Source organism: Schistocerca nitens, chromosome 10 (genome assembly GCF_023898315.1).
Source record: "Schistocerca nitens isolate TAMUIC-IGC-003100 chromosome 10, iqSchNite1.1, whole genome shotgun sequence".
NCBI lineage: Eukaryota > Metazoa > Arthropoda > Insecta > Orthoptera > Acrididae > Schistocerca > Schistocerca nitens.
The window spans coordinates 45056606-45083663 of NC_064623.1; the positions used below are offsets into that span (position 1 = coordinate 45056606).

The window sequence follows — 27058 nt, forward strand, 5'->3', positions numbered from 1 at the left end:
CACCATTCCAGCCATACATTAGGATCTCTACTAAACTCTGTCCGAGGTTATTTTGCCTTTGACATCTCTTCTACAATCTAAATATAAAGAGAATACTAGGTAACACGAAAGTTAACTGCAATCAGCTTCAATACGTCTAAATTTACGCACGTAAAAGATCGATTGATTCTAGGAAAGCAACAAAGTAATACAGACTTTGTTTCAGATTGTGGCAGCAGATCTCGCTCGGATGACACGTGTCCTCCAGACTACAATAATGTTTCATAAACAATGTATCTTTCGTAACTGAAAGCCCACAATGATTGGAGCTAACACCTGGAGAGTCAACAGAAAGGTACTGAAAATGGCGCGAACTCAAACCAGCCCTGTCAGACAAAATTGAGCGGGAAAGTCACGTGGATGTCGAGTGTCAGCCGCGCGAGCAACGGAGGGTTAAGGAAGGAGGAGAGGGAACTTTATTTTAACAGGTTATTGCGGAGGAGGGAGAACGTAACTGCTGCTGTCTATTGGCCCTTGTGCCATGTGCCATGATTGGTGGTCACCGTCGAAAGAGAAGTTGGCTGCTGTTTACCAAATGCTGGACGTCTGTCGTGCGGTGGCAGTTACTTAATATTAGCAATCGGAATAAATATATGCCTAAATCTAAATTATTAAACAAATAAACATTGTTATTGCTTAATATTAAAGGTTCAAGTGCCACAGTAACAAAAGACTTGGCATAGAGTGGAATATTCCACTTATACTTACAATCCCTTCGAGGGCGAGCGGGACAAAATTGTGCATGGTGTTGTTTATTCCGAATGATATTAACTCAGCGCGGTGCTGAACCAGTGTGGTCATGTACTGATGATAGCCGTCGGACAATATCTTCAACTCTGAAACAAAGATACCTGTTGTGCAGACCAAACTGCGAGCAGTTGGAGTAAATTTAGGCATACATGCACACTAAGCAATTCATTGTGAAGTTGGTACTTCACACTGCTCCATAGTAATTGATACAGTCTTCCACTCGTCGTCCGTATAAGAGCAATTCGTGACCTGTCGTGGTTCATGCCGTAGTGCGACTAGGGATCTTCATTCCACAATATTGCTGCTTGTGTTGGTCGTGAACACACAGCATTCATGCGAATCCTTGCTAATGCTATAAATGCAAAAGTATTAGAACAACACATTTGTTTATTTGAAGAACATAACCCGAAATAAAGAACAATAATTACTGTTCAAGAAAGCTAGATAGTTTTCAGCTTTTGAACTTTGTTTTTGTTTTGTTTTTGAATATCCCTTCATTGTTTGATATGGTCTGTGAGCCAGATCGCTGGTCGATCATCAGCGATCGGCTTGTTATCTTTGGCGCGTCCCCGGGCATGAGCATCTTTGCGTTTCTGGCTGGGGCGCGCGGGACGGCGAGAGGCAGTCGCTTTGGGGCGGCCGGTCAGACTGGCGGAGTTGTGGCTCGGGCGTAAGCACACGGGTAATGTCTGTTACGTTGGGGCTGTTTGCTTATCGTGAAACTCCTGCGGCGGTTACTGGTTGCCTGGAAGACATTTCATATAAACTGTGCCAAGCCTCGCATTGAGAGGGGAGTCCGGAGTTGGTGTTGGCCGAGATGTTTGTAGAAATTGAGGTGCCTGTGTGAGAAGCACGGCGTGGGCCCGTCGGTTGCTTCGTCCTTCTGGCAGCCACCGCAAGCGGATGTTCGGCCGGAATGTCTACAGTTTGTGGTGAGCATAGTGTGAACAAGTTCTCGTAGGATGTGCTCCCAGCCTGACTCTTAGCCTGTGTTATTTGTGGGTGCCGACCCCTTGTCTTTTACTGCTTCCGGGTGTCCTGTAAGATTTCACAGCAAAACTGTGTTTTTGTGGCGTTCTGTGTTTCTGGCTCAGCCTCCGCCTAGAAAAGGGAAAGATTTGTGCCTCAACTGAAAAGGGGGGGGGGGGTTCGATTGGACATCTTTTGGAATTCCTTAATGCTGTAATTTAAACACATAAAAACAATTGTTCTTTCAGAATAAGCGCCTGTTTCTTAGGGACACTGGAGTTCAAACAGGAGTGGCGTGATGTTAATGAGTATTTGTTATTCGTCAGATTAAGTGTATTTAATGTCTTGCAGTTTTCTGGGGCACGCAGCTGTGTTATTGATCTCATTTTGAAGTGTTCTGTCGGGTGAATGACTGCTCCCCACTTCAGTATATTCTTTTGAGTGGTATTGTTTTCTGGATATTTGTCAGTGGGGTGTATTGATTCAATTTTGTTCAAAAATGGTTCAAATGGCTCTGAGCACTATGGGACTTAACAGCTATGGTCATCAGTCCCCTAGAACTTAGAACTACTTAAACCTAACTAACCTAAGGACATCACACACATCCATGCCCGAGGCAGGATTCGAACCTGCGACCGTAGCAATCGCGCGGTTCCGGACTGAGCGCCTGAACCGCTAGACCACCGCGGCCGGCGATTCAATTTTGTTTTTCTCTTTCTTTTCAATTACGGAGAATTGTTTAGTCTATCTGGCTATTGGCTTGAATCGCGCATCACGCACTAAATCAACTGACATTGAAATTGTTTTGTTTATTCCTGTTTAATGTCAGACAGATTCAAATGTAACTTCATTTATGTTATTTGGAATAAACGTGTTGGATTGACTTTAATGAATTATGTGCAATCGAAGTAAGGGACCCGGTCCTTCATTAGTGCTTAACAGTGGCGTGTGGTTCGGGTTGCGAGCCCCGTGCTCGGAACAGTCTGTACAATACGATTGAATGTAATGAATACAATGCTTATAAAGTCGTCCATGTGTTTAACCAGTACGTCCATACTAATATCAGCAGGAAACCCACTGCATTTTAGCCACTTTGTGTCACGTGTCACTTTAGTTTCTAAGACGCGTGATCAGAAGCGTCAACTGTTGGTGATCATGCGGTTAGCGTTCTTCTGTCTATGGAGTCCTGGGTTCTATTCCCGGCCGGCTCGAACTTCTTCCGTTCGCGCTTGGGTATGCAAGTGTTGTCCTCATCATAATTTTACCATCGTCGACGCTCAAGTCACCGAAGTGGCACCAGATAAAAAGGCTTGCACCAATCGCCAGAACTTCCCGAACGGGGGCTTCTGGCCAGTAAAGAAGGCTATACACACTTTTCATTTCATTTTACTAATATGTGAGGGCAGCCGCGGATAATAGCTAGTATGGTATATATGTGTTCAGGAGGGCTACACAGAAACTAACCTCAACGTGACCACCACCAGAGAATACATTGCCCACTCTGCTGTACAGAATCGTACAGCCACATCACGCACCTCATGTCAGTATAAGCGCTTGTTTACAGTCCCATCTACATCTACATCTACGTCATTACTCTGCTATTCAGAATAAAGTGCCTGGCAGAGGGTTCAATGAACCACCTTCTAACAACCCTACCACAACAAAGGTCAAAAATTAATTATGATTGTAGTGTTGCTCACGTTGCTAAATATTGCATTTTCGGGCAACAACAAAGTTATATTATGTGGCAGGTGTCATTAGAGCACAGTTAATAAAGTCATTTTTTTGAAATAATGGATAAACTAGGCACTCATCTTTTCATGTTTCCCACCCTTGTCTCGTTGTGAACTCATGGCCCAATCGTCGAAAATCTAGGTAGTGATGATTCCAAGCTCGGATACAAAGAGGCCTAGGTGTTATTCTACGATATTCAAAAGTTTTATAGATGTGTTTCATTAACCATTCTTGAAGATTAAACGTTTGCAAGTGAGGACAATGGTGATGTAAAAAAGTAATCAGCACTCCGAATTTAAGTTACACTTCTTTTTTATTACTTTTGTTGCAGTATCACGTAACTCGTTCCAAAACATCACTTCACAATATAAAACATACTTGCAAATATCTTCCTCACTCTTAAAGTTCACATTTCGGGAAGTGACTGTCTTTTTAACATGACGACCAAAGCTTGACTCTCCAATAACCGCACGCGCCCAAAAATCAGAGTTACGTCAAAGATCATAGTGACAAAAGAAAGAATACACATAAGAATAACATCATTGCAGTATATACAGGATGTTACAAAAACGTACGGCCAAAATTTCAGGAAACATTCCTCACACACAAATAAAGAAAAGATGTTATGTGGACATGTGTCTGGAAACGCTTAATTTCCATGTTAGAGCTCATTTTAGTTTCGTCAGTATGCACTGTACTTCCTCGATTCACCGCCAGTTGGCCCAATTGAAGGAAGGTAATGTTGACTTCGGTGCTTGTGTTGACATGCGACTCATTGCTCTACAGTACTAGCATCAAGCACATCAGTACGTAGCATCAACAGGTTAGTGTTCATCACGAACGTTGTTTTGCAGTCAGTGCAATGTTTACAAATGCGGAGTTGGCAGATGCCCATTTGATATATGGATTAGCACGGGGCAATAGCCGTGGCGCGGTACGTTTGTATCGAGACAGATTTCCAGAACGAAGGTGTCCCGACAGGAAGACGTTCGAAGCAATTGATCGGCGTCTCAGGGAGCACGGAACATTCCAGCCTATGACTCGCGACTGGGGAAGACCTAGAACGACGAGGACACCTGCAATGGACGAGGCAATTGGTCGTGCAGTTGACGATAACCCTAATGTCAGCGTCAGAGACGTTGCTGCTGTACAAGGTAACGTTGACCACGTCACTTTATGGAGGGTGCTACGGGAGAACCAATTGTTTCCGTACCATGTACAGCGTGTGCAGGCACTATCAGCAGCTGATTGGCCTCCACGGGTACACTTCTGCGAATAGTTCACCCAACAATGTGTCAATCCTCATTTCAGTGCAAATGTTCTCTTTACGGATGAGGCTTCTTTCCAATGTGATTAAATTGTAAATTTTCACAACCAACATGTGTGGGCTGACGAGAATCCGCACGCAATTGTGCAATCACGTCATGAACACAGATTTTCTGTGAACGTTTGGGCAGGCATTGTTGGTGATGTCTTGATTGGGCCCCATGTTCTTCCACCTACGCTCAATGGAGCACGTTATCATGATTTCATGTTGGATACTCTACCTGTGCTGCTAGAACATGTACATTTGCAAGTACAACACAACATGTGGTTCATGCACGATGGAGCTCCTGCACAATTCAGTCGAAGTGTTCATACGCTTCTCAACAACAGATCCGGTGACCGATGGATTGGTAGAGGTGGACTAATTCCATGGCCTCCACGCTCTCCTTATGTTATGTGAGTCTAGAACCTGGCAGGATGCTTCGAGGTGCATTGGGAACACAACACCATCACCGCGTCCGCCTCAATAGCTGGGTGATCAGCGCGACGGAATGTCCCGATAAAGGGTCGTAGTTCGATTCCCGGTTGATTCGGAGATTTTCTCCTCTCAGGCACTGGGTATTGTGTTGTCTTCATGATCATCACCTCATGCCCATCGAGCGCAAGTCCCCGAATGGCGTCAACTTAAAAGGCATGCAACAGGTGACCGGTCGAACTGACGGGAGGCATCTCTACTTCTCGTACCTGGTTATTTGGACAGCAGCAGTTCCATTGGTGAAGTTTAATTCCAAGGACGATGGGCGCCTACGGTGTCCCCATGACGTTCATATTCGACAAAAATACGCAAGGCCACTTCCGACTTACCCCACAGAGTGTTCGACTGTTGCCCAGATCAGCATATTCTTCAGATTTTTACCCACGGAAAACACTTGGTTATGGACAGACAGACTGGCACACAACAATGCCAGCCACTATGACTGATGTACTCTGGCAGAGAGATGTGCCTGTATAGAATGACATACCTGTATACAGGGTGGTCCATTGAACATGACCTGGCCAAATATCTCACGAAATAAGCGTCAAACGAAAAAACTACAAAGAACGAAACTTGTCTAGCTTGAAGTGGGAAACCAGACGGCGCTATGGTTGCCCCGCTAGATGGCGCTACTATAGGTCAAACGGACATCAACTGTGTTTTTTAAAATAGGAACTCCCATGTTTATTACATATTAGTGTAGTACGTAAGGAAATATGAATGTTTTAGTTGGACCATTTTTTTCGCTTTGTGATAGATGGCGCTGTAATAGTCACAAACATACGGCTCACAATTTTAGACGAACACTTGGTAACAGGTAGGTTTTTTAAATTAAAATACGAAACGAGGGTACGTTTCAACATTTTATTTCGGTTGTTCCAATGTGATACATGTACCTTTGTGAACTTATCATTTCTGAGAACGCATGCTGTTACAGCGTGATTACCAGTAAATACAACATTAATGCAATAAATGTTCAAAATGATGTTCGTCAACATCCATACATTTGGCAATGCGTTTAATGACATTCCTCTCAACACAGAGTAGTTCGCCTTCCATAATGTTCGCACATGGATTGACAATGCGCTGACGCACGTTGTCAGGCGTTGTCAGTGGATCACGATAGCAAATATCCTTCAACTTTCCCCACAGAAAGAAATCCGGGTACGTCAGATCCGGTGAACGTGCGGGCCATCGTATGGGGCTTCGACGACCAATCCACCTGTCATGAATATGCTATTCAGTACCGTTTCAACCGCACGCGATCTATGTGCCACACATCCATCATGTTGGAAGCCTAAGGCTGTTGCCGCGCCCCACGTATCAGTAGCCATCGTTTCCTACAGCCCTATTGTTCCTCTTGGATTTCTAATTTTTTTCATGGCCTCCTTTACACTATCTAACCAGGCAGCCTTCGATATCCTTCCTCTCTTTCCTCCCCAGGTTTTCGTTGGCCATCTGTCATCTGTCAGTCGCATTACATGTCCAAACCAGCTAATCTGACATTCTTGTATTCTATCTGCGATGCTTCGCTTTAGATTTTCGTATGTGGCCACGCCGAGACTTTCTACACGATTTTCTGTGACAGTTCATTAGTAAAACTCTCGGTTTGTTTTTGTTTTATCCAGTCACCTCCCAGTAATCGCATCCGTAAGTTGTTATATGCCCTGCAGTACTTATACGATCTTCTTGAGTTTAAGTTTATCTTGTAAGACCATAACAAAGAGTTTAGCTTTTGGATTGCTGTTTAGCCGTGGACTACATGTTGCTGTATTTTCCAATTACTTGTTCCATCTTCCGATAAGAAGCTGCCCAAATACTTAAATATTTCATGTGCCTTGATGTGCTAGCCATGCACTACTACGCTTCTACATTTTCTCCACTGCGCATGTGTGTTGTCATTTGAAAATTTAGTCTGAAAATTCGAAGGGGAAATAGATAAAGAAGAGTTGTTCGAGTTAGATTACGGTGAACAGAAGATAACTTCAAAGTTATTTTGAAGAAAATATGACGTTAAACACACAGTTGTAAGCAAGAGTGGGCAGTTAAATAGCTCATCAACTGGTTGATATTGCCATAGTGTCCTTGTGATGCCGGTTTCCATACATTATTTAACGTGTCAGAATATGACAGTAGTTGGATTCAGATGATATCTAAATAGACAGAGTTCTGAAAGGGCATTTTGCAGCGGATACTGTTTTCCATTTCTCGATTAACACTGACCACAGTCAAAGGAGATGGCTTAATCTGCATTCTTCGATCATTTCCTTGAATTCTACAGGTGTTTCCATCAGCGGCTTTTCGCTCTGTAATCCAGAATTTTTATGGGACTGTAAATGCGAATGGCCTCGCATAGGAATGTAATTTTTGTCTTATTCAGCCCAGTAAATTGATGGAGAGTTGTATAATGAGTGACAGGAAAGACAAAGATTTTATTTTGAGCACCAACAGATTCACAGAATATACAGGATGTCTCAGGAGGAATGACCAGTATTCAGTGATATGCCAGGAATGATTATTTGAAGCAAAACAGGGCTCTAAACTGCATACCTTAAGAGCTTTGAGCACTTGTACGTATTTCCTACGTGAAAGGCATCTCTGGTACGAAACTAGTGTCCGTACCTGTTAAGTATGCATTTTAGAGCCCATGTTTACTAGATTGTTTTTGCTTTGAATGATCGTTCCTATCCTATCCTTGAATACTGACCATTCCTCCTGGAACACCCTAGTGTTTAACCTAAGGCATGACTTATGAAGGGAAGAAGAAATTATGTCACTTCATTTGTGATCTTTGTCGCAGTGCATTCGGAATATATTCGCTCGGTACGAGATCATGGATAGTGAAGGAATACTTCGAAAGTTGCTGCTTAAAGTAGGCGCCATTGGTTACTATATTTGAAGGGATACATTTTTAGCAAATTCATTACAGATAGACACCTATTTGCTTTTCCCTGTCTCCAGTTTACTAGGTGTAGTATCACAAACAGCTCCAATTTCGTAACCCGTGGTCTAGAGGTAGCGTCTTTCATTAGTAATCAGAACATCATAAATCCAGGTTTCCAACCCTTCCGTTTCTTAAATTTTAATAAATATCAACAGCATTGGCGGCCGAAGACTTCCGGCATAAAAAATCACCCTCATTCTGCCAGCTCCTTCGAGAGGAGCGGACAGAGGTTTAGCGCATTCTCTTATCTTTGGGGTGGGAAACTGCCCTTAAAAGTCAGAAGAAGCATCAATGATCCAAGTCATGAGGATGCAGAAGCCATTGCATTAAAGACACTTAATGTGTATCCACAGGATATGTGGCCTGTAATTGGAGAACTGTCATGATGAGCTCTCCGTTCGCAAAAAATTCCGTGTTAGTACCCCATTCGGATCTTCGATTGCACCCTGCCAAGGGGGAGGTGACCATGAGAAAAAGATGAAATAATCAAAGACGGGATAACACTCTACGAGACGGAGCGTGGAGTTAGAAGTCTGAACGTGAGAGATAACCTAAAAAAAATCTGGAAATGGAAATGCAAAGGCTCAATCTAGATTTAGTGGGAGTCATTGAAGGGAAATGGAAAGAAGACAGGGATATCTGGCCAGACAAGAGTTTTTCAGTCTCACAGTACCTGCCAGCGTTAATTGTGGTCCCTGCGATTCAGCTCCGTCGACGAGGTGAAAAAAGAGGTTCATAACTTTCTGAACAGCATGGCGGCGAGCTGGTATGACATGGGCATACAATAACTGCCACAGCGTATACAAAAATGCATCGACAGAAATGGTGATTATGTCGAAAAATAGTTAAATGTTCAAGCTGTAAACTGATGTAAACCATTGTAAAAATGAACAGGTCTACGTACTTATACAAAAATAGGATACCTTACTTTTGGGATTACCCTCGTATACATATACACTACTGGCCATTAAAATTGCTGCACCACAAAGATGACGCGCTACAGAAGCGAGATTTAACCGACAGGAATAAGATGCTGTGTTATGCAAATGATTAGCTTTTCAGAGCATTCACACAAGGTTGGCGCCGGTAGCGACACCTACAACGTGCTGACATGAGGAAAGTTTCCAACCGATTTCTCATACACAAACAGCAGTTGACCAGCATTGCCTGGTGAAAAGCTGTTGTGATGCCTCGTGCAAGGAGGAGAAATGCGTACCGTCACGTTTCCGACGTCGGATTGTAGACCATCGCAATTACGGTTTATCGTATCACGACATTGCTGTTAGCGTTGGTCGAGATCAAATGACTGTTAGCAGAATATGAAATCGGTGGGTTCAGGACGGTAATACGGAACGCCGTTCTGGATCCCAACGGCCTCGTATCACTAGCAGTCGAAATGACAGGCATGTTATCCGCATGGCTGTAGCGGATCGTGCAGCCACGTCTTTATCCCTGAGTCAACAGATCGGGATGTTTGCAAGACAACAGCCATCTGCACGAACAGTTCGATGAGGTTTGCAGCAGCTCGGAGACTATGGCTGCGGTTACCCTTGACACTGCATCACAGACAGGAGCGCCTGTGATGGTGTACTCAACGACGAACCTGGGTGCACGAATGGCAAAACGTCATTTTTACGGATGAATCCAGGTTCTGTTTACAGCTTCATGATGGTCGCATCCGTGTTTGGCGACATCGCGGTGAACGCACATTGAAAGCGTGTATTTTTCATCGCCATACTGGCGTATCACCCGGCGTGATGGTATGGGGTGCCACTGGTTACACGTCTGGGTCACCTCTTGTTCCCATTGACGGCACTTTGAACAGTGGACGTTAAATTTCAGATGTGTTACGACCTGTAGCTCTACCCTTCATTCGATCCCTGCAAAACCCTACATTTCAGCACGACAATGCACGACCGCATGTTGCAGGTCCTGTATGGGCCTTTTTGGATACAGAAAATGTTCGACTTCTGCCCTGGCCAGCACATTCTCCAGATCTCTCACCAATTGAAAACATATGGTCAATGGTGGCCTAGCACAATACGCCAGTCACTACTCTTGATGAATTGTGGTATCGTGTTGAAGCTGCATGGGCAGCTGTATCTGTACACGCCATCCAAGCTCTGTTTGACTCAATGCCCAGGCGTATCAAGGCCATTATTACGGCCAGAGGTAGTTGTTCTGGGTCCTGATTTCTTAGGATCTATGCAGTCAAATTGCGTGTGTAGAAGACACACATTTTATTTTGGCGAATGCCACTCTGACATGGAACATAACGGTGAAGGAGAAAGGAAGGGATGAAAGAAAGGGAAGAATCTCAATGACAGGACAAAAAACCACAAATGTGTCAAAAGCGTGTCAGTTTACAGATCCATATGTACACCAGTTCCTGCTCTTTCCGATGATTTTTCGTGTTTCTTGTCACTTCTTACTCATCTGGCCATTAATTCTAAATGAGATAATGGCGTGTTGGACCGTGGTTCTGGGCCCCTGTCGAAGAGAAAATTTCCACTTTAAATGACTGGGCACGTCAGTTCAGAATTTGAAGGAATGCACTGACGTACCGGCTCCCACGGATCATGCCTAGTGAAGCACTCTGATGTCCAGAGGAAACATTGGCTTCAGAACAGCTTTGTTCAGTTAAACAATAAGACATCAGTCCACACATTTAGAAAGTTTTATCTTGTAACAATATACTCACGAGCGGCGATCGTGCTTTCGCCCAGGTCGAACTCCGCCTTGTTCAGATAGTAACACATGACGTTGTTTGTAATGGCTTCTGAAATGCGACTGTTGATATCCAGCACTCGCTCGACGAGACAATTCCTTTGGTCATCATTTGTAAGGTCCTGCTCGTTCCATTCCGTCTTGTTCGTCCTTAAAAACAAAAAGAAGAAAATAGTTCCTGGCATGACGCTACTAGTATTCTAGTCAAAAGTGGCTCGGGTGAGAAAAGCCTTGGCAGAACTACTGATGTCTATGCTGGCCCCTGCAAGCAGAGGCTAACAAGCAATGAGAGGAAGTTAGATGAAAATGTGGCAATCATTTTAAGTTTTGTAATACGATTTAGTACCCAGGAGTGCGAGGACTGAACTTAAAAATGATATCACGAACAATAAAGTTTATTACAGACATTATTAATGCCTTTAGCCATGTATGGAAGTGAAACATGGACAATAAATAGTTTGGACAAGAAGAGAATAGAAGGTTTTGAAATGTAGTGCTACAGAAGAATGCTGAAGATTAGGTGGGTAGATCACATAACTAATGAGGAGGTACTGAATAGGATTGGGGAGAAGAGAAGTTTGTGGCACAACTTGACTAGAAGAAGGGATCGGTTGGTAGGACATGTCCTGAGGCATCAAGGGATCACAAATTTAGCATTGGAGGGCAGTATGGAGGGTAAAAATCGTAGAGGGAGACCAAGAGATGAATACACTAAGCAGATTCAGAAGGATGTAGGTTGCCGGAGGTACTGGGAGATGAAGGAGCTTGCACAGGATAGATTAGCATGGAGAGCTGCATCAAACCAGTCTCAGGACTGAAGACCACAACAACAACATTAATGCCTTTAGCTATGCATCAACGTGCAATCCCAAATGTCAGCACCTCTAATACGTTGCTGGTTTTAACACATAACCTGTAGCAATACATCCGTAAGTATTACACTGTTGTAACAGGAAAATAAATGTGTCTTAATTTCTGCTGGCATAAACAAGCTTCAGCACTTGAAAAACGTCGTGATTTGACGCCAAGAGTTGCTGGTATTTTTTTTTTTTTTGACAATAAGTTTGAGTGCATCGACCATCTTCAGGTCCCAATATACAATTGAAGGAAAACATGAAGAATATTCACACCGTTATAAGCTAGCAAGATGGATGGAATCCCATTTCGGTTTTCCAGAGAGTACTGTACGCCATTGGTCCCGAACTTAGCTTCCATTTACCGCGAGTATTTCACCCAATGCGATGTCCCATGCGGCTGGAAAAAAGCTCAGTTGACTCCTATATATGGGAAGGATAAAACAACGCATCCCTAAAATTGCTGACCAACATCCTTTCTAATGATTCACTGCAGAATTCTTGAATACATTGAGTTCGAATATCTTCTCCACAGAAATCATAAATAGCACCGCTCATGCGAAACTCAGCTTGCCGTTTTCTCGCTTGATATCCTGCGAACGGTGGATGGAGAGCAACAGGCAGTTTCTGTATTCCTAGATTTCCGAAAATCGTTTGGCACGATGGCCAATTACATAGTGTTAACAAGGGTCTGAGCATACGGAATAACGTTACGCCTAGATATTTCATCAAGACAACTATGTCACGCAGCACACTACTAATCATGTAGTCGAGCATTATGAGAAAGTTTTCCCTCCTCATTTGCTACAACGGACCTTTTTTTCATATTTAGAAGAATCTGTTATCCACTCCAAACAGCTATAAATTCCGTCTGGTCATCTTGTATCCTTCTGCAGTCACTCGATGCTGACACTTTCCCGTACACCACAGCGTCATCAGAAAACTGTCGCAGATTGCTGGTCAACCCACTCACCAGATCATTTATGTATACGGAGAGTCCTGACGATAACTCACCGTCGAGGACAACGTATTTTATTATTTAGAAGTCTTCGAGCCACTGACGTGTTTTAGAATCCTAAGAAACATCTTCGAAGACTGCACTATGATAGTGATGGAGCTATGCAAGCTATGGCTCCGTCAACAGCTTCAAACATTCTACAGTGATGGTATCAACAAACTGGTATCTAAGTTGGGAGAAATGTGATCATCGCCACGGTGACTATGTTGAGAAATAAATATGAAGACATGAGGCACAAAAATGTCAGTAACGTTTGTTTTATTTGAAAAGCTTTAAGAGTTTTCACATCAAAATTTGGAAGGCATTGCCTTGCAGCACGCCCCCGCACTTCCCTTATGCCACTAGGTGGCATTCAGTTCCATGGTGGTATGTGACGATAACGTTTTGGATCATTGATGTAACTAAGAACACTTAACTTACAACTTTCTCAAAAATGTACCAAACGCTATTGTATAGGTCTTGTTATTGAACTAAACCATTACATATTTTAAAATACGAATTGTCTAATAAAGGGAAGCACGATATTTTAATGTGTGTAATGGAAAGGCACAAAGAAAACTATTGACCATGTCGACTCGACTACATGCCTTTGTGCTGGTACTAAGTAGCTGATGATCTTTACAAGTAAATGAAAAAAGTAAAAGAAAAAGTATAGCGTAGTGGTACAGTGTGTCGTAAGCTACTGGTACCACGGCGTGCTATCAACTTCAACAAGTTGACCATAACTTATGCCGGCCGGAGTGGCCGAGCGGTTCTAGGCGCTACAGTCTGGAACCGCGCGACCGCTACGGTTGCAGGTTCGAATCCTGCCTCGGGCATGGATGTGTGTGATGTCCTTAGGTTAGTTAGGTTTAAGTAGTTCTAAGTTCTAGGGGACTGATGACCTCAGCAGTTAAGTCCCATAGTGCTCAGAGCAATTTGAACCATAACTTATGGGACTGGGCTGCCAACCTATAGCCAGCTCCAAGACATACCCTTTGCAGCATGCGCAGCTAGCATCACAACGAAACTGATTTAATCCAACAAATTTGTTACTGCGGTGTCATAAACGATTGATACCACACCAGGCAGTCTACATAGAGAAGTTGGCAGTAGCTCGTGTGACTGTCCAGCCAATCGATGGCCAGCTCCAAGATATACCTTGTGCAGCACACACAGCTAGTGTCACCATGCAACCGGCATAATCCAATAATATTACTGTCGTTTCTTACACTATCGATACCATGTTAGGTAGCCCACATAGAGAAGATGGCAGTTACGTATGTGACTTCCCCACCATTCCATGGCCAGCCCTGAGTCACACTCTCTGTAGCTTGTGGGGCTAGCACCAAAGCCGACTTAATCTAACAAACTCGTTAGTGTGATGATGTGCACTATCGATACCACACCACTGTCAATACCATACCAGGAATTCCACATGCAGACGTTGGCAGTAACTCATGACTGCCCAACCAAGCCACAGCCAACTCTGAGACACATCCTGCGTACCACACACAGCTAGTACCACCGTGCAGCCAACTTAGTCCAACAGATATGTTACTCATGTTTTCATGCGCTTTCGATACCACACCAGATAGATTACACTGAGAAGTTGGCAGTAATCGATGTGACAGCCCCACCAATCTGAGGCCAGCTTTTAAACACACCCTCTGCAGCATGTGCAGTAAGTGCCGTAATGCAGCTGACTTAATTCAACAGATACTGTGGTGTCATACATTAGGGATACCTTGCAAAAAAATGGTTCAAAGGGTTCTGAGCACTATGGGACTTAACATCTATGGTCATCAGTCCCCTAGAACTACTTAAACCTAACTAACCTAAGGACATCACACAACACCCAGCCATCACGAGGCAGAGAAAATCCCTGACCTCGCCGGGAATCGAACCCGGGAACCCGGGCGTGGGAAGCGAGAACGCTACCGCACGACCACGAGATGCGGGCCGATACCTTGCAAGGTAACATAGAGAAGTTAGCAGTAGGCCTTGTGACTGATCACCAATTGACTAACTAACATAAGGACATCACACACATCCATGCCCGAGGCAGGATTCGAACCTGCGACTGTACAAGCTGAAATTTACTGCAGAACTGATTTAGTTTCTCTCCTCTCTTATTTCTACTACCAGCCCAAAATTCTCCCTTCTCCTACAACACTGCCCCAGTGCCCCACGACTATTTGAATATCATCTCCTTTCACGTACATTACCCGTTAAATGTCCTCGTATACTTTCTCTCTGTCTCATGATCTTCTGCTTGTGGTTCTGGCATATATCACTGTATTATTGTTGTTGTCGGTGTGCTGTCGGCTGTGGTGAGGACAAACCTATTACTGAACTGTTCACAGTAACTCACTCTCTTCCCCTCCTTCCTATTCATAACGAATCCTACTCCCGTTATAACATTTTCTACAGCTGTTGATATTACCCACCATTTGTCTGACCAGAAATTCTCATATTCTTTCCACCTCTTGATTACTGATTCCCTCTACATTTTGACTGAGCCTTAGCAGTTCCCTTTTCGGATTTTCTAGCTTCCCTAGCACGATCAAATTTCTGACGTTCGACGCCCCGGCTCGTAGAACTTTTTTTTTCGTTATTCGATGTTTCCTTCAGGGTCATTTCCCCTTCTTAATCCCATGCCAGAAATCCGAACTGGTGATTAATCCAGAATCTTTTGGCAGTGGAGAGTTAACAATGACTCCCTTTCCATCACAGACCACATTTCCTGTGACTACATAAAGTGTGTCTTTAATGCCTTCTACATCATCATTCCATTGATTATCGCTAATTCTTCCGCATTTTAGGGGCATCTTCTCACCCCAAGCCAAGAGGTTGTCCTTCAGTTCTGTCGACTCCTACAGCCTTCTTTACAAGACCGTTGGTAGTTCGAAGATGACTCCATATATGGGAACTATTCGGCCGTCATTGCTGATGAATTTTATTAAAAGTTTAATCATTGGCTCAGTTCGAATCCGAGACTCAGAAGTTTTGATTATTAGTCAAAGACGCTACTTCTAGAGCCGAATCTAGAGGCCTAGGGTGTACAGACCTCTAAAAATGAGTCTTAGAAACAGTAATATGACACTGTGTAATCGCTAGGTGTGGGGCAAAGCTTGAAATAGTAATAACTGCAGAGATTGATCAAGGCTTGACTATGCTAAGTAAGTTCAGTGGTATCTTGTAGCAGTTTCACTGACATGGAGAGACTTGCATACCATATATTACTTGCTCTGGGCTCTGCAATTAGGTTTGAAACGTAACCCATCTAAAACACAAGCAATCTTAGTCGCTCATAAAAGACTGAGTACCCCTCAATACAGAAACCTCTTCCACCATTAATCCTAAACGGCAGAGTAATAACCTTCTCTTCTTCTGCAAAAAACTTGAATAATTCTGGACCATGTCCCCTAGACTGGAGTGAATACGCAATTGCAGTCTATGAGAAGGTGCCAGCGTCACTTCACTCTCTAGAGAAATATAAGAAATTGATTTCTCTCGAGTTTAAAAAGAAGCTTGTAGAGCACTTATACTCACTATACTCGACTATGGTGATGCTGTTCTCCAAGGACTTTCATACGAAAATTAACGCTGCAACTGGCGATGAACGCTTGTGCACGATACATTTGTCACATTCTCTTTCTCGACCATATCACTCCTGCCTACAAACAGTTATCTTGGCTATGTTCCAATAAGACTAGAGACTATCACACCCTATGCTTGCTCTATCATCTTGTCAATCACTGCACTCCCTCTTATTTATCGACAACTTTTACGCTACCATCTGAACAGCAGAGCAGAAACATCCGCTCTCAACACAGTAAAATCCTCTATGTACCAGCACATAACACTGCCATATTCTTTAAATCATTCTTTGTATCATGAACCCGACCCGTAAGCCATCTTCCACAAAATATCAGAGAAACCAAATACCTTCCCCTTCAAAAGACAGCTAATAGTCCACCTTCTATCACAACAGCTTCTTATCGCATACTCAGATGGGCAACTTATTCTCACAAATTCTCTCTACCCCACAACTCCCACCCCTTCTTCCCCTTTTGTTAGCAGAGTTCTCTATTTGTATTTTATTGTTTCCTATTTTCACTGTCATTTCAATCTTCTACATCTACATCTACATCTATACTCCGCGAGCCACCTTACGGTGTGTGGCGGAGGGTACTTATTGTACCACTATCTGATCCCCCCTTCCCTGTTCCATTCACGAATTGTGCGTGGGAAGAACGACTGCTTGTAAGTCTCCGTATTTGCTCTAATTTCTCGGATCTTTTCGTTGTGATCATTACGCGAGATATATGTGGGCGGTAGTAATATGTTGCCCATCTCTTCCCGGAATGTGCTCTCTCGTAATTTCGATAATAAACCTCTCCGTATTGCGTAACGCCTTTCTTGAAGTGTCCGCCACTGAAGCTTGTTCAGCATCTCCGTAACGCTCTCGCGCTGACTAAATGTCCACATGACGAATCGCGCTGCTTTTCGCTGGATCATGTCTATCTCTTCTATTAATCCAACCTGGTAAGGGTCCCATACTGATGAGCAATCTTCTCCATCTATACTCTTTTCACTCGTGATAAATCTAATCATGGACTCAAATGTACTAAAATAATCTAAATTATTCCTTTTGCCATTCACTGTTATTATTATTACTATCATTATCATTATTATTGATAATTATTACTGATAGTGTCAACTATTGCTATTATCGTTATTAATATTATGTATATTATTACTGAAAACTGTTTTTATGAAGTCTTTAGTATGTGTTATTCCTGGTCATATGTAAGAGGGTGCCTTAAGGCCCTAATCTGATCAGGATAATTAAGCATTAAATAATTATATTAGCCTAGAGAGCAGTGCCAAAAGTCTTAGGACTGAAGACCACAACAACAGGTAATCTAAAAGTAATAAATAAACAATGATTTGTTTTTAAAGAATTGTACAAACACTTACCAGTGGACGAAGGGAACTATTTGTTCGGTAGTCGCAGCTTCGCACAGCAACGTTCTGACTTTAGGTTTCGAAACAGGTTTCATCTTCGATAGCAGAGCATGACAGACGTCACGACCTGGGACCGACGCGTCCTTCTGAGGCTTCCTGGTGCCTTTCTGCACGATTCTTCTCACCAGCTCTCCGGCAGTGGTGTTGAAAGTTCTGTTGCGCATGACGTCATCACATGTCGTGTTGCGATTCAAGCTGATGATCATGCCGGCAGCAGCTAGAAACAAGAGTCACACTGAAAATCCCGTGGGCGATTTCTGTGCTAGAGGGTGACACGCATTTCTGGGCATTGAAATCTACATCAAGTTTGGTTTTTGGCAAGCAGATGAACACCAACGAAGAACTATGTCTATGTGGTCGAGGGTACGTCATACTAATATACTACTGGCAATTAAGATTGCTACACCAACAAGAAATGCAGATGATAAACGGTTATTCATTGGACAAATATGTTATACTAGAACTGACATGTGATTACATTTTCACGCAATTTGGATGCATAGATCCTGAGAAATCAGTGCCCAGAACAACCACCTCTGGCCCTAATAACTGCCTTGATACGCCTGGGCATTGAGTCAAACAGAGCTTGGATGGCGTGTACAGGTACAGCTGCCCATGCAACTGCAACACGATACCACAGTTCATCAAGAGTAGTGACCGGCGTATTGTGACGAGCCAGATGCTCGGCCACAATTGACCAGACGTTTTCAGTTGGTGAGAGATCTGGAGAATGTGCTGGCCAGGGCAGCAGTCGAACATTTTCTGTATCCAGAAATGCCCGTACAGGACCTGCAACACGTGGTCGTGCACTATCCTGCTGAAATGTAGGGTTTCGCAGGGATCGAATGAAGGGTAGAGCCACTGGTCATAATTCGTCTGAAATGTAACGTCCACTGTACAAAGTGCTGTCAATCTGAACAAGAGGTGACTGAGATGTGTAACCAATGGCACCCCATACCATCACGCCGGGTGATACGCCACCATGGAGATGACGAATACACGCTTCTAATGTGCGTTACCGCGATGATGCCAAACACGGATGCGACCATCATGTTCCTGTAAACAGAATTTGGATTCAACCGAAAAATGAGGTTTTGCCATTCGTGAACCCAGGTTCGTCGTTGAGTACACCATCGCAGGCGCTCCTGGCTGTGATGCAGCGTCAAGGGTAACCGCAGCCATGGTCTCCGAGCTGATAGTCCATGCTGCTGCAAACGTCGTCGAACTGTTCGTGCAGATGGTTGTTGTCTTGCAAACGTCCCCATCTGGTGACTCAGTGATCGAGACGGGGCTGCACGATCCGTTACAGCCATGCGGATAAGATGCCTGTCATCTCGACTGCTAGTGATACGAGGCCGTTGGGATCCAGCACGGCGTTCCTTATTAAACTCCTGAACCCACCGATTCCATATTCTGCTAACAGTCATTGGATCTCGACCAACGCGAGCAGCAATGTCGCGATACGATAAACCGCAATCGCGATATGCTACAATCTGACCTTTATCAAAGTCGGAAACGTGATGATACGCATTTCTCCTCCTTACACGAGGCATCACAAGAACGTTTCGCAAGGCAACGCCGGTCAGCTGCTGTTTGTGTATGAGAAATCGGTTGGAAACTTTCCTCTTGTCAGCACGTTGTAGGTATCGCCACCGGCGTCAACCTTGTGTGAATGCTCTGAAAAGCTAATCATTTGTATATCACAGCATCTTCTTCCTGTCGGTTAAATTTCGTGTCTGTAGCACGTCATCCTCGTGGTGTTGCGATTTTAATGGCCAGTAGTGTATTACCAGTTCCCTTTCCTATTCCATTCCTGTATAGATAGAGTGAAAAATGCCTCTCTGTATGTCGTTGTATGTTTCCAAATCTGTCTTCTCTTTTTCTCTTGTTCCCGTTAGGATATGCTATGATGGTAACATAATGGTTACACTGTCTCTTTCAAATAAAAGTTCTTTAAATGTACCTGACAACGTATGACGAGAACGTACAGAAGTAGACTTCGTGGTATGTTGTAAAATTACCAATCAGTTCCACCTTATTGTCGCTGTAACTGGAAGAATGCTTTTCTTCAATTAAAATTTAAATCTGAGACGCCTTCAATAGTTTCCACAAAGAAACTCTCAGCCAACAAACTTTCCCAAATGCCAGAGAGACTCTGTTCGTATGTAAAGTAAACCAGTGGCATTTCGTGATACCAATTGTGACGTTATTGATGACGCTTCCAGTAAAGCAGAGTTACTAAACACGGTTTTTCCGAAATACCTTCACCAAAGAAAACGAAGTAAATATTCCATAATTTGAATAATGAAGAACTACAAAGCCGAGTAACATAGAAGTAGATATCCTCGGTGTAGCGAAGCAGCTTAAACCAATAAAGGCACGGTGTCCGGCCCAGACCGTACACCAGTTGTGTAATAATGTGGAACACCTACAGACATCTTTATGATGTCATTTATTGTATGGCTACCAGTTTCGGTGCTTCAGTGCACTATCTTCAGACCTGTATGCGTAAACAGTGCCGATAGGATCATGAACTTACCAACCACGCAATACTGCGACAGATTAAAAACAGAAACACCCAATACCACACAAACATGCAGCTTCCATTCTATGGTGCATCGCCTCACATCCATACCAATGTCAAAACAGAATTTCCAAACAGAAGAAGAAATCATTAAATATATTGCGTATAACAATGCCTATAACCCCGAATTAGTTCACAAAATTCTGCACCATAAACAAAGAAGAAAAATTTTGCCCTACATTTATGCCCCCTTTGCAATAACAATCACACCAAAAACCAACTGGTGTACTATTCCATATGTAGATAAGGTATCAGACAAACTAGCCAAAACACTGAAATCCCATAACTGTAGAACATCATTTAATGTAAGAGACACTACCGCTAATCTCCTATTCAACGGCAAGGACAAAACAGATAAACTAAGCAACAGTAGGGTCTACAAAATAACCTGCACTGGCTGCAATCAACTGTACACTGGCCAAAAGGGCCGGGCCATATCAACAAGGCTGACTGAACATAAAGGCAGAAAACTCAGGCTACTAGAAGCACTTGAAACTAACAAACACTTAGCCCTAAATCCCCAGATGGTTCTAAATGACCAATTGCAACTGAGCACATCACCACTCTTAAGCTTCACACAATAGAATAAACCTGCTACTAACCACAAAGTGTCCCAATAGTAAACAAATTCACACCACAAGGTAATGTAATATCCCTTTTGTGTTTACATTCCTAACTAACACAACTGTAACAATGTAATCTTTGCTATTTATTAATACACTAATGTGAAAAAAAATTTCTATTGACAAAATGTAATATCGCTATTGTACAACCAACAATTAGTGTCCAGTTCAACTATTTACAACAAATACCAAAAAACTGTAATTTTGTAATAATGTGTATTCTAAATAATTCTAATTGTTGTCATGCATGGTACTCACAAACCATAAAATGTGATTTATTATGTTAAAGAATAGTTTTACAGAACAAAAAGTCAAACGACCCATTTGACAATTCAAAAGACAATACCACAACTAAAGGTTGTATGCAAGTGCGTTATATCTTAGTCCAGAATGTTTGGTTCGTAAGAACTCAAACTCCTTATAAACAATAGCCTAATAAGCCGAAAACTAGTTCATACAAATAAAAATCAGCAGAACAAAAAACCGCCTAAGTGTTATTCAACCCTCAATATGGAATTGTTCTGCCAAGAAGTGACCGAAGAATCCACATACAGGAAAAAGAATCAAAGATAAAACTCAACAAGTGAATTTACTGTAATCATTTGACAAAAGCAACAGATACATTCATTGTCACATACTTAAAATATGCCATACTAAAAATAATAACGACATCATAAGGACGGCTCTAGGTGTCCCATTTTAATATATAAGCGAACGGCTGACGTTCCTCAGACATCCAGTCACAAGGATGGCCACACAAAAATATTTGTATACCAATTAGCGACAATATACAACCGCTCTCTCGACGAAAAACTGTAGCTAAACAAATGAAAGTTGCACAAGTCACACCAGTACCCAAGAAGGGAAAAAGGAGTAGCCTGCTGATTTACAGTCCCGTATAATTGACGTTGATGTGGTGTAGGATTTTGGAACATGTACTGTTTCAAAGCATTGTGAATTACATCGAAGAAAAAGATTATTAACACATAGTCAACTCAGACTTCAAGAAGAATATAATAATTCCAATCCCAAAGAAAGCAGGTGTTGACAGATGTGAAAATTACCGAACTATCAGTTTAATAAGTCACAGCTGGAAAATACTAACACGAATTCTTTACAGACGACTGGAAAAACTAAGAGAATCCAACCTTGGGGAAGATCAGTTTGGATTCCGTAGAAACACTGGAACACGTGAGGCAATACTGACCTTACGACTTATCTTAGAAGAAAGATTAAGGAAAGGCAAACCTACGTTTCTAGCATTTGTAGACTTAGAGAAAGCTTTTGACAATGTTGACTGGAATACTCTCTTTCAAATTCTAATGGTGGCAGGGGTAAAATACAGAGAGCGAAAGGCTATTTACAATTTGTACAGAAACCAGATGGCAGTTATAAGAGTTGAGGGACATGAAAGGGAAGCAGTGGTTGAGAAGGGAGTAAGACAGGGTTGAAGCCTCTCCCCGATGTTATTCAATCTGTATATTGAGCAAGCAGTAAAGGAAACAAAAGAAAAATTCGGAGTAGGTATTAAAATCCATGGAGAAGAAATAAAAACTTTGAGGTTCGCCGATGACATTGTAATTCTGTCAGAGACAGCAAAGGACTTGGAAGAGCAGTTGAACGGAATGGACAGTGTCTTGAAAGGAGGTTATAAGATGAACATCAACAAAAGCAAAACGAGGATAATGGAATGTAGTAGAATTAAGTCAGGTGATGCTGTGGGAATTAGATTAGGAAATGAGACACTTAAAGTAGTAAAAGAGTTTTGCTATTTGGGGAGGAAAATAACTGATGATGGTCGAAGTAGAGAGGATATAAAATGTAGACTGGCAATGGCAAGGAAAGCGTTTCTGAAGAAGAGAAATTTGTTAACATCGAGTATAGATTTAAGTGTCAGGAAGTCGTTTCTGAAAGTATTTGTATGGAGTGTAGCCATGTATGGAAGTGAAACGTGGACGATAAATAGTTTAGACGAGAAGAGGATAGAAGCTTTCGAAATGTGGTGCTACAGAAGAATGCTGAAGATAAGGTGGGTAGATCACATAACTAATGAGGAAGTACTGAATAGGATTGGGGAGAAGAGAAGTTTGTGGCACAGCTTGACCAAAAGACGGGATCGGTTGGTAGGACATGTTCTGAGGCATCAAGGGATCACCAATTTAGTATTGGAGGGCAACGTGGAGGGTAAAAATCGTAGAAGGAGACCAAGAGATGAATACACTAAGCAGATTCAGAAGGATGTAGGTTGCAGTAGGTAATGGGAGATGAAGAAGCTTGCACAGGATAGAGTAGCATGGAGAGCTGCATCAAACCAGTCTCAGGACTGAAGACGACAACAACAACAAGTCAACACGGATTCAGAAATTGTTGTTCTTGTGCAGCTCAACCAGCCCTTTATTCACGTGAAGTAAATGAGTGTTGTCGACAAAGTCTCTCTGTTTCATCTCATGTTTCTAGATTTCCAGACGGCATTAGATACCGTTCCGAACAAGCGGCTTTTAATAAAAATTGCGTGCCTATGAAATATCGTCTTAGTTATGACTGAATTCATGATTTCCTGTCAGAAATATAATGCTTTGTAGTAACCGACGGAGAGCCGTTGAGTAAAATAGAGCCGCGCGGGATTAGCCGAGCGGTCTGGGGGGACTGCAGTCATTTACTGTGCGGCTGGTCCCAGCGGAGGTTCGAGTCCTCCTGCCGGCATGGGTGTGTGTGTTTGTCCTTAGGATAATTTAGGTTGGGTAGTGTGTAAGCTTAGGGACTGATGAACTTAGCAGTTAAGTCCCATAACATTTCATACACACACACACACACACACACACACACACACACACACACACAGTAAAATGGAGACGATATCCGGCAGCTGGTTCATCTTCGCTACTGTGAAACGTAGCTCTTAAGACGTGCATTTTAAAACTTATGTTTACTAGACTTTTTCCTTGTTTTGGTCCTTACAGCCTCGTCCTGAAATGTGGAAACCAAGGAGCTTCCAATGGAAGGGATTGGCTTCATAATACTGAAGATGAAGTAGCGGTCATAGCTATTAAGGTAGAACTTCTTTTGCTTCGAGTGCTCGTTCCTATGGCATCTCTGAATATTGACCACTGCTCGTTGAACTCACTGTAAAATCTCAAAGGACAAAAAATTAATCACCCGAGTGCGCACGCGCAGATGAATGGTTAAGGCTTCGCAGATGGCGCAGAGATTTGCTTAATCGCGCGTTCATTGGTTCTACGGGAGCATAAGACAGACATACATGGTTCAAACGGACATTGTACGTAGGCGTGCGTAAATGTAAGGATGTGACAGATTGGAGGAAAGGGGCATTCGTGTTTGGCCGTGCCCGTGATCATACGGCGTGTGAAGTTGCTGCGCTTGTTGGCTTTTCGCGGCAGACTCTTCAACGTGTCTCCGAACAATGGTATAACACACGTGACCGGGAAATAGTAACCGAATCCAGGCGTTTATCAAGCCTTTGGGCGGAATTACACGATATTAAATGATTCTTGTAATTATTTCTTTACGGGTGCCTTATTTTTTATTTAGTGATCGTATCGGCGCCACTAACGCTGCTGCAGTCCACACAAAAGTCTTTAAACGTTTCTATGTCATGACATGACTTGCGTTTCTTCTTGTCATAAAAAGGGTGATAATTCCACAGCGTACAAAGTCTAGGGATTGATCGGTGAGAGGATACTGAACAAAAATGATCTAGTGAACTTACGTCCGGAAATGCATGGTTTCAGTCACACACTGTTACAGAGACTGCGATCTAACATTAGCTCTACCATGCAGCTACAGTTACAGCGAGTGCTGAAGATACTTTCCACGTGTCTCAATGCATGCATGTTGGCACCGTAACACACATCGGCCAGTTTCCATTGGAACAGTGTCAAAGGCAGCATGAATACGCTGCTACAGTGTCTCCACGTCTGGAATGGGCTCTGCATACACGAAACTTTGGATATGGCCCCATAACCAGAAATCGCAGAGGTTGAGATCTGATGAACGACCAGGCCATGCAAGTGGACTTCCTCGTCCGATCCATCGACCAGGGAAGGCAAACTTGAGATGCGTCCGCACGTTTACGGCGATGTGGGTTGGAGCACCATCATGTAGCAGCCACAAAACGCTTTGAACAATCAACGGAACTTCTCCCAGCAGGGGAGGCAAAGTCACCCACAAGGAACGCCGATAGTTCCGGCCTGTTAGGCGACGTGTAAGGAAGACTGGCCCCAAAATACTTACACCAATTATCCCTCCCCACACGTGCCGGCTGTACCGACGCTGATGATTCGTGTCACCATACCGTAGTGGTTTTGCATGCTGCCCCAAAGATGACTGTTACGAAAATTGAAGATACCACTCCACGTAAAGGTGACCTCATCTTTGAATAGGCTGGATGATACAAATCCCTGAATCGTGGTTGCCTGGTGAAGAAGCCAGTGACAAAACTACGCTCGATGTGGAAAGTCTGTCGCTAGTAAGCCCTGCACACGCTGTAAGTGATGAGGGTATTTACAATTGTCATGGAGAATGTTCCACACGGTCGTCTGGTTCACCCCGTAATAGCCGGCCAACTGCCTAGCACTGAAACGGCGGTCGCCTTCCAAAGTGTTAATCACATTTTCGTCTAGGTCTGGTGTCCGAACATTTCGGGTACGTTCTTCATGATTTCCTGCTTTTTAAAACGACCTCGTCTCAGACAAATGGCGAAACACTGTTGCAAACATTGAATGCTGTGGTGGTTGTAGGCGGGGATAGGTCTTGCTACACAGCTTTGCTGCCCGCCACCCCTTGCCATTTGCCTTTCCGTAAGCAAAAACACCATGTCGGCAAGCTCTCTATTCGAATACGGACCCACTGTGTAGAACGCTGTATCACATCCACCACAAGGTGAGTCAACAAGAGAAGTGAATCGGACACAACATTACCAATGACTATGGCAGGAGAGGGCGCTAGGGCATGATGCATGAGGAGCAGTACCACCCTCTAGGAGGAAAGCATGCATACTGCAACTGTGGCTGCGTGCTAGAGCGCGTATTAGACAGCAGACTCTGTAACAAAGTACTCGTATAATTAAATAAATGGCCTCTAGCACGGGAACCATGCATTTCCGGACATAACTTCAGTAAACCATTTTTGGTTCGTATCCTTTCATCGATCAGTCCCTAGAGTTTGTACACGGTGAAAAAAATTACCCTTAGTACTTCATAAAGCGATAACGTAGTCCCGATGCCTGTGTTAAATACATCACTCATATTGGGCAATTGGTGCGTAGTAAGCTTCGAAGAAGTTGTACGTACCGCATTAAATCAGTCAGAGGGAACATGCCCCCCGAAAAATAGTAGTGCAGAGAGTTGTTTAGAGTGGGAACACGGCACCTACAGAAACAGAGGGTACTTACCGTCACAGTAGCTCCTCACGTCAGAGTCCGCTTCCGCACTGATAAAGCCGCGGTCGTTCAGTAGTTCGGGATGGTGGCAGAAACACTGGAGGACCAAACTGCTGCCTATCGAAGCTTGCAGCACCAGCAACAGCATACCAACCTGACCCGACAGGAGCATCCACACAGGCATTATACGTCGAAAGAACGAACGGCTTAAATGTGGGACACAGGCGAGCCGTGGCGGAACGAGGAGTGGAATTCGACACCAGGAAGCGACGGAATGTTTGACAATCGTGACCACAGCAGGAAGCTTCACTCAAGGAAAGCCACAGTATCTATTTTGGACCGTGCGGCTTCTCACTTAAGTCTTCCAGCTATTTATTCAGGAGGAAACTCCGACCACACTGCCTAACTGAATAGATTTCGGAAAGACATTTCCTCACGCATCTTACTCACAGTCCCCTGTCGAAAAAATTTTTCCGGCACTGTTTTCATAGCCATTAAGTGAAAAATGTAAAGGATGCGTAAAAGAAGTAAAAAGCTTCTTTTACAGTCATTCTGCATATGTATAGGAGTACAGCAAGCGTTTTACACGTTTACCTCATTTGAC

At 43.3% G+C, this 27058-nt stretch overlaps 1 protein-coding gene across 1 annotated transcript in view; it reads right to left on the reverse strand.

The window, feature by feature from the left end:
• LOC126210338 (uncharacterized) overlaps positions 1 to 26611 on the reverse strand; it is a 58814-nt gene extending 32203 nt beyond the window's left edge. The window contains exons 1-4 of the mRNA XM_049939554.1: positions 26467 to 26611; positions 17802 to 18066; positions 10939 to 11114; positions 748 to 875 (exon numbers count right to left, since the gene is read on the reverse strand). Coding sequence (XP_049795511.1) covers positions 748 to 875; positions 10939 to 11114; positions 17802 to 18066; positions 26467 to 26602 — 705 coding nt within the window. The 5' untranslated portion in view covers positions 26603 to 26611. The remainder of the gene's footprint in view (positions 1 to 747; positions 876 to 10938; positions 11115 to 17801; positions 18067 to 26466) is intronic.
• Between the last annotated feature and the right edge of the window lie 447 nt (positions 26612 to 27058).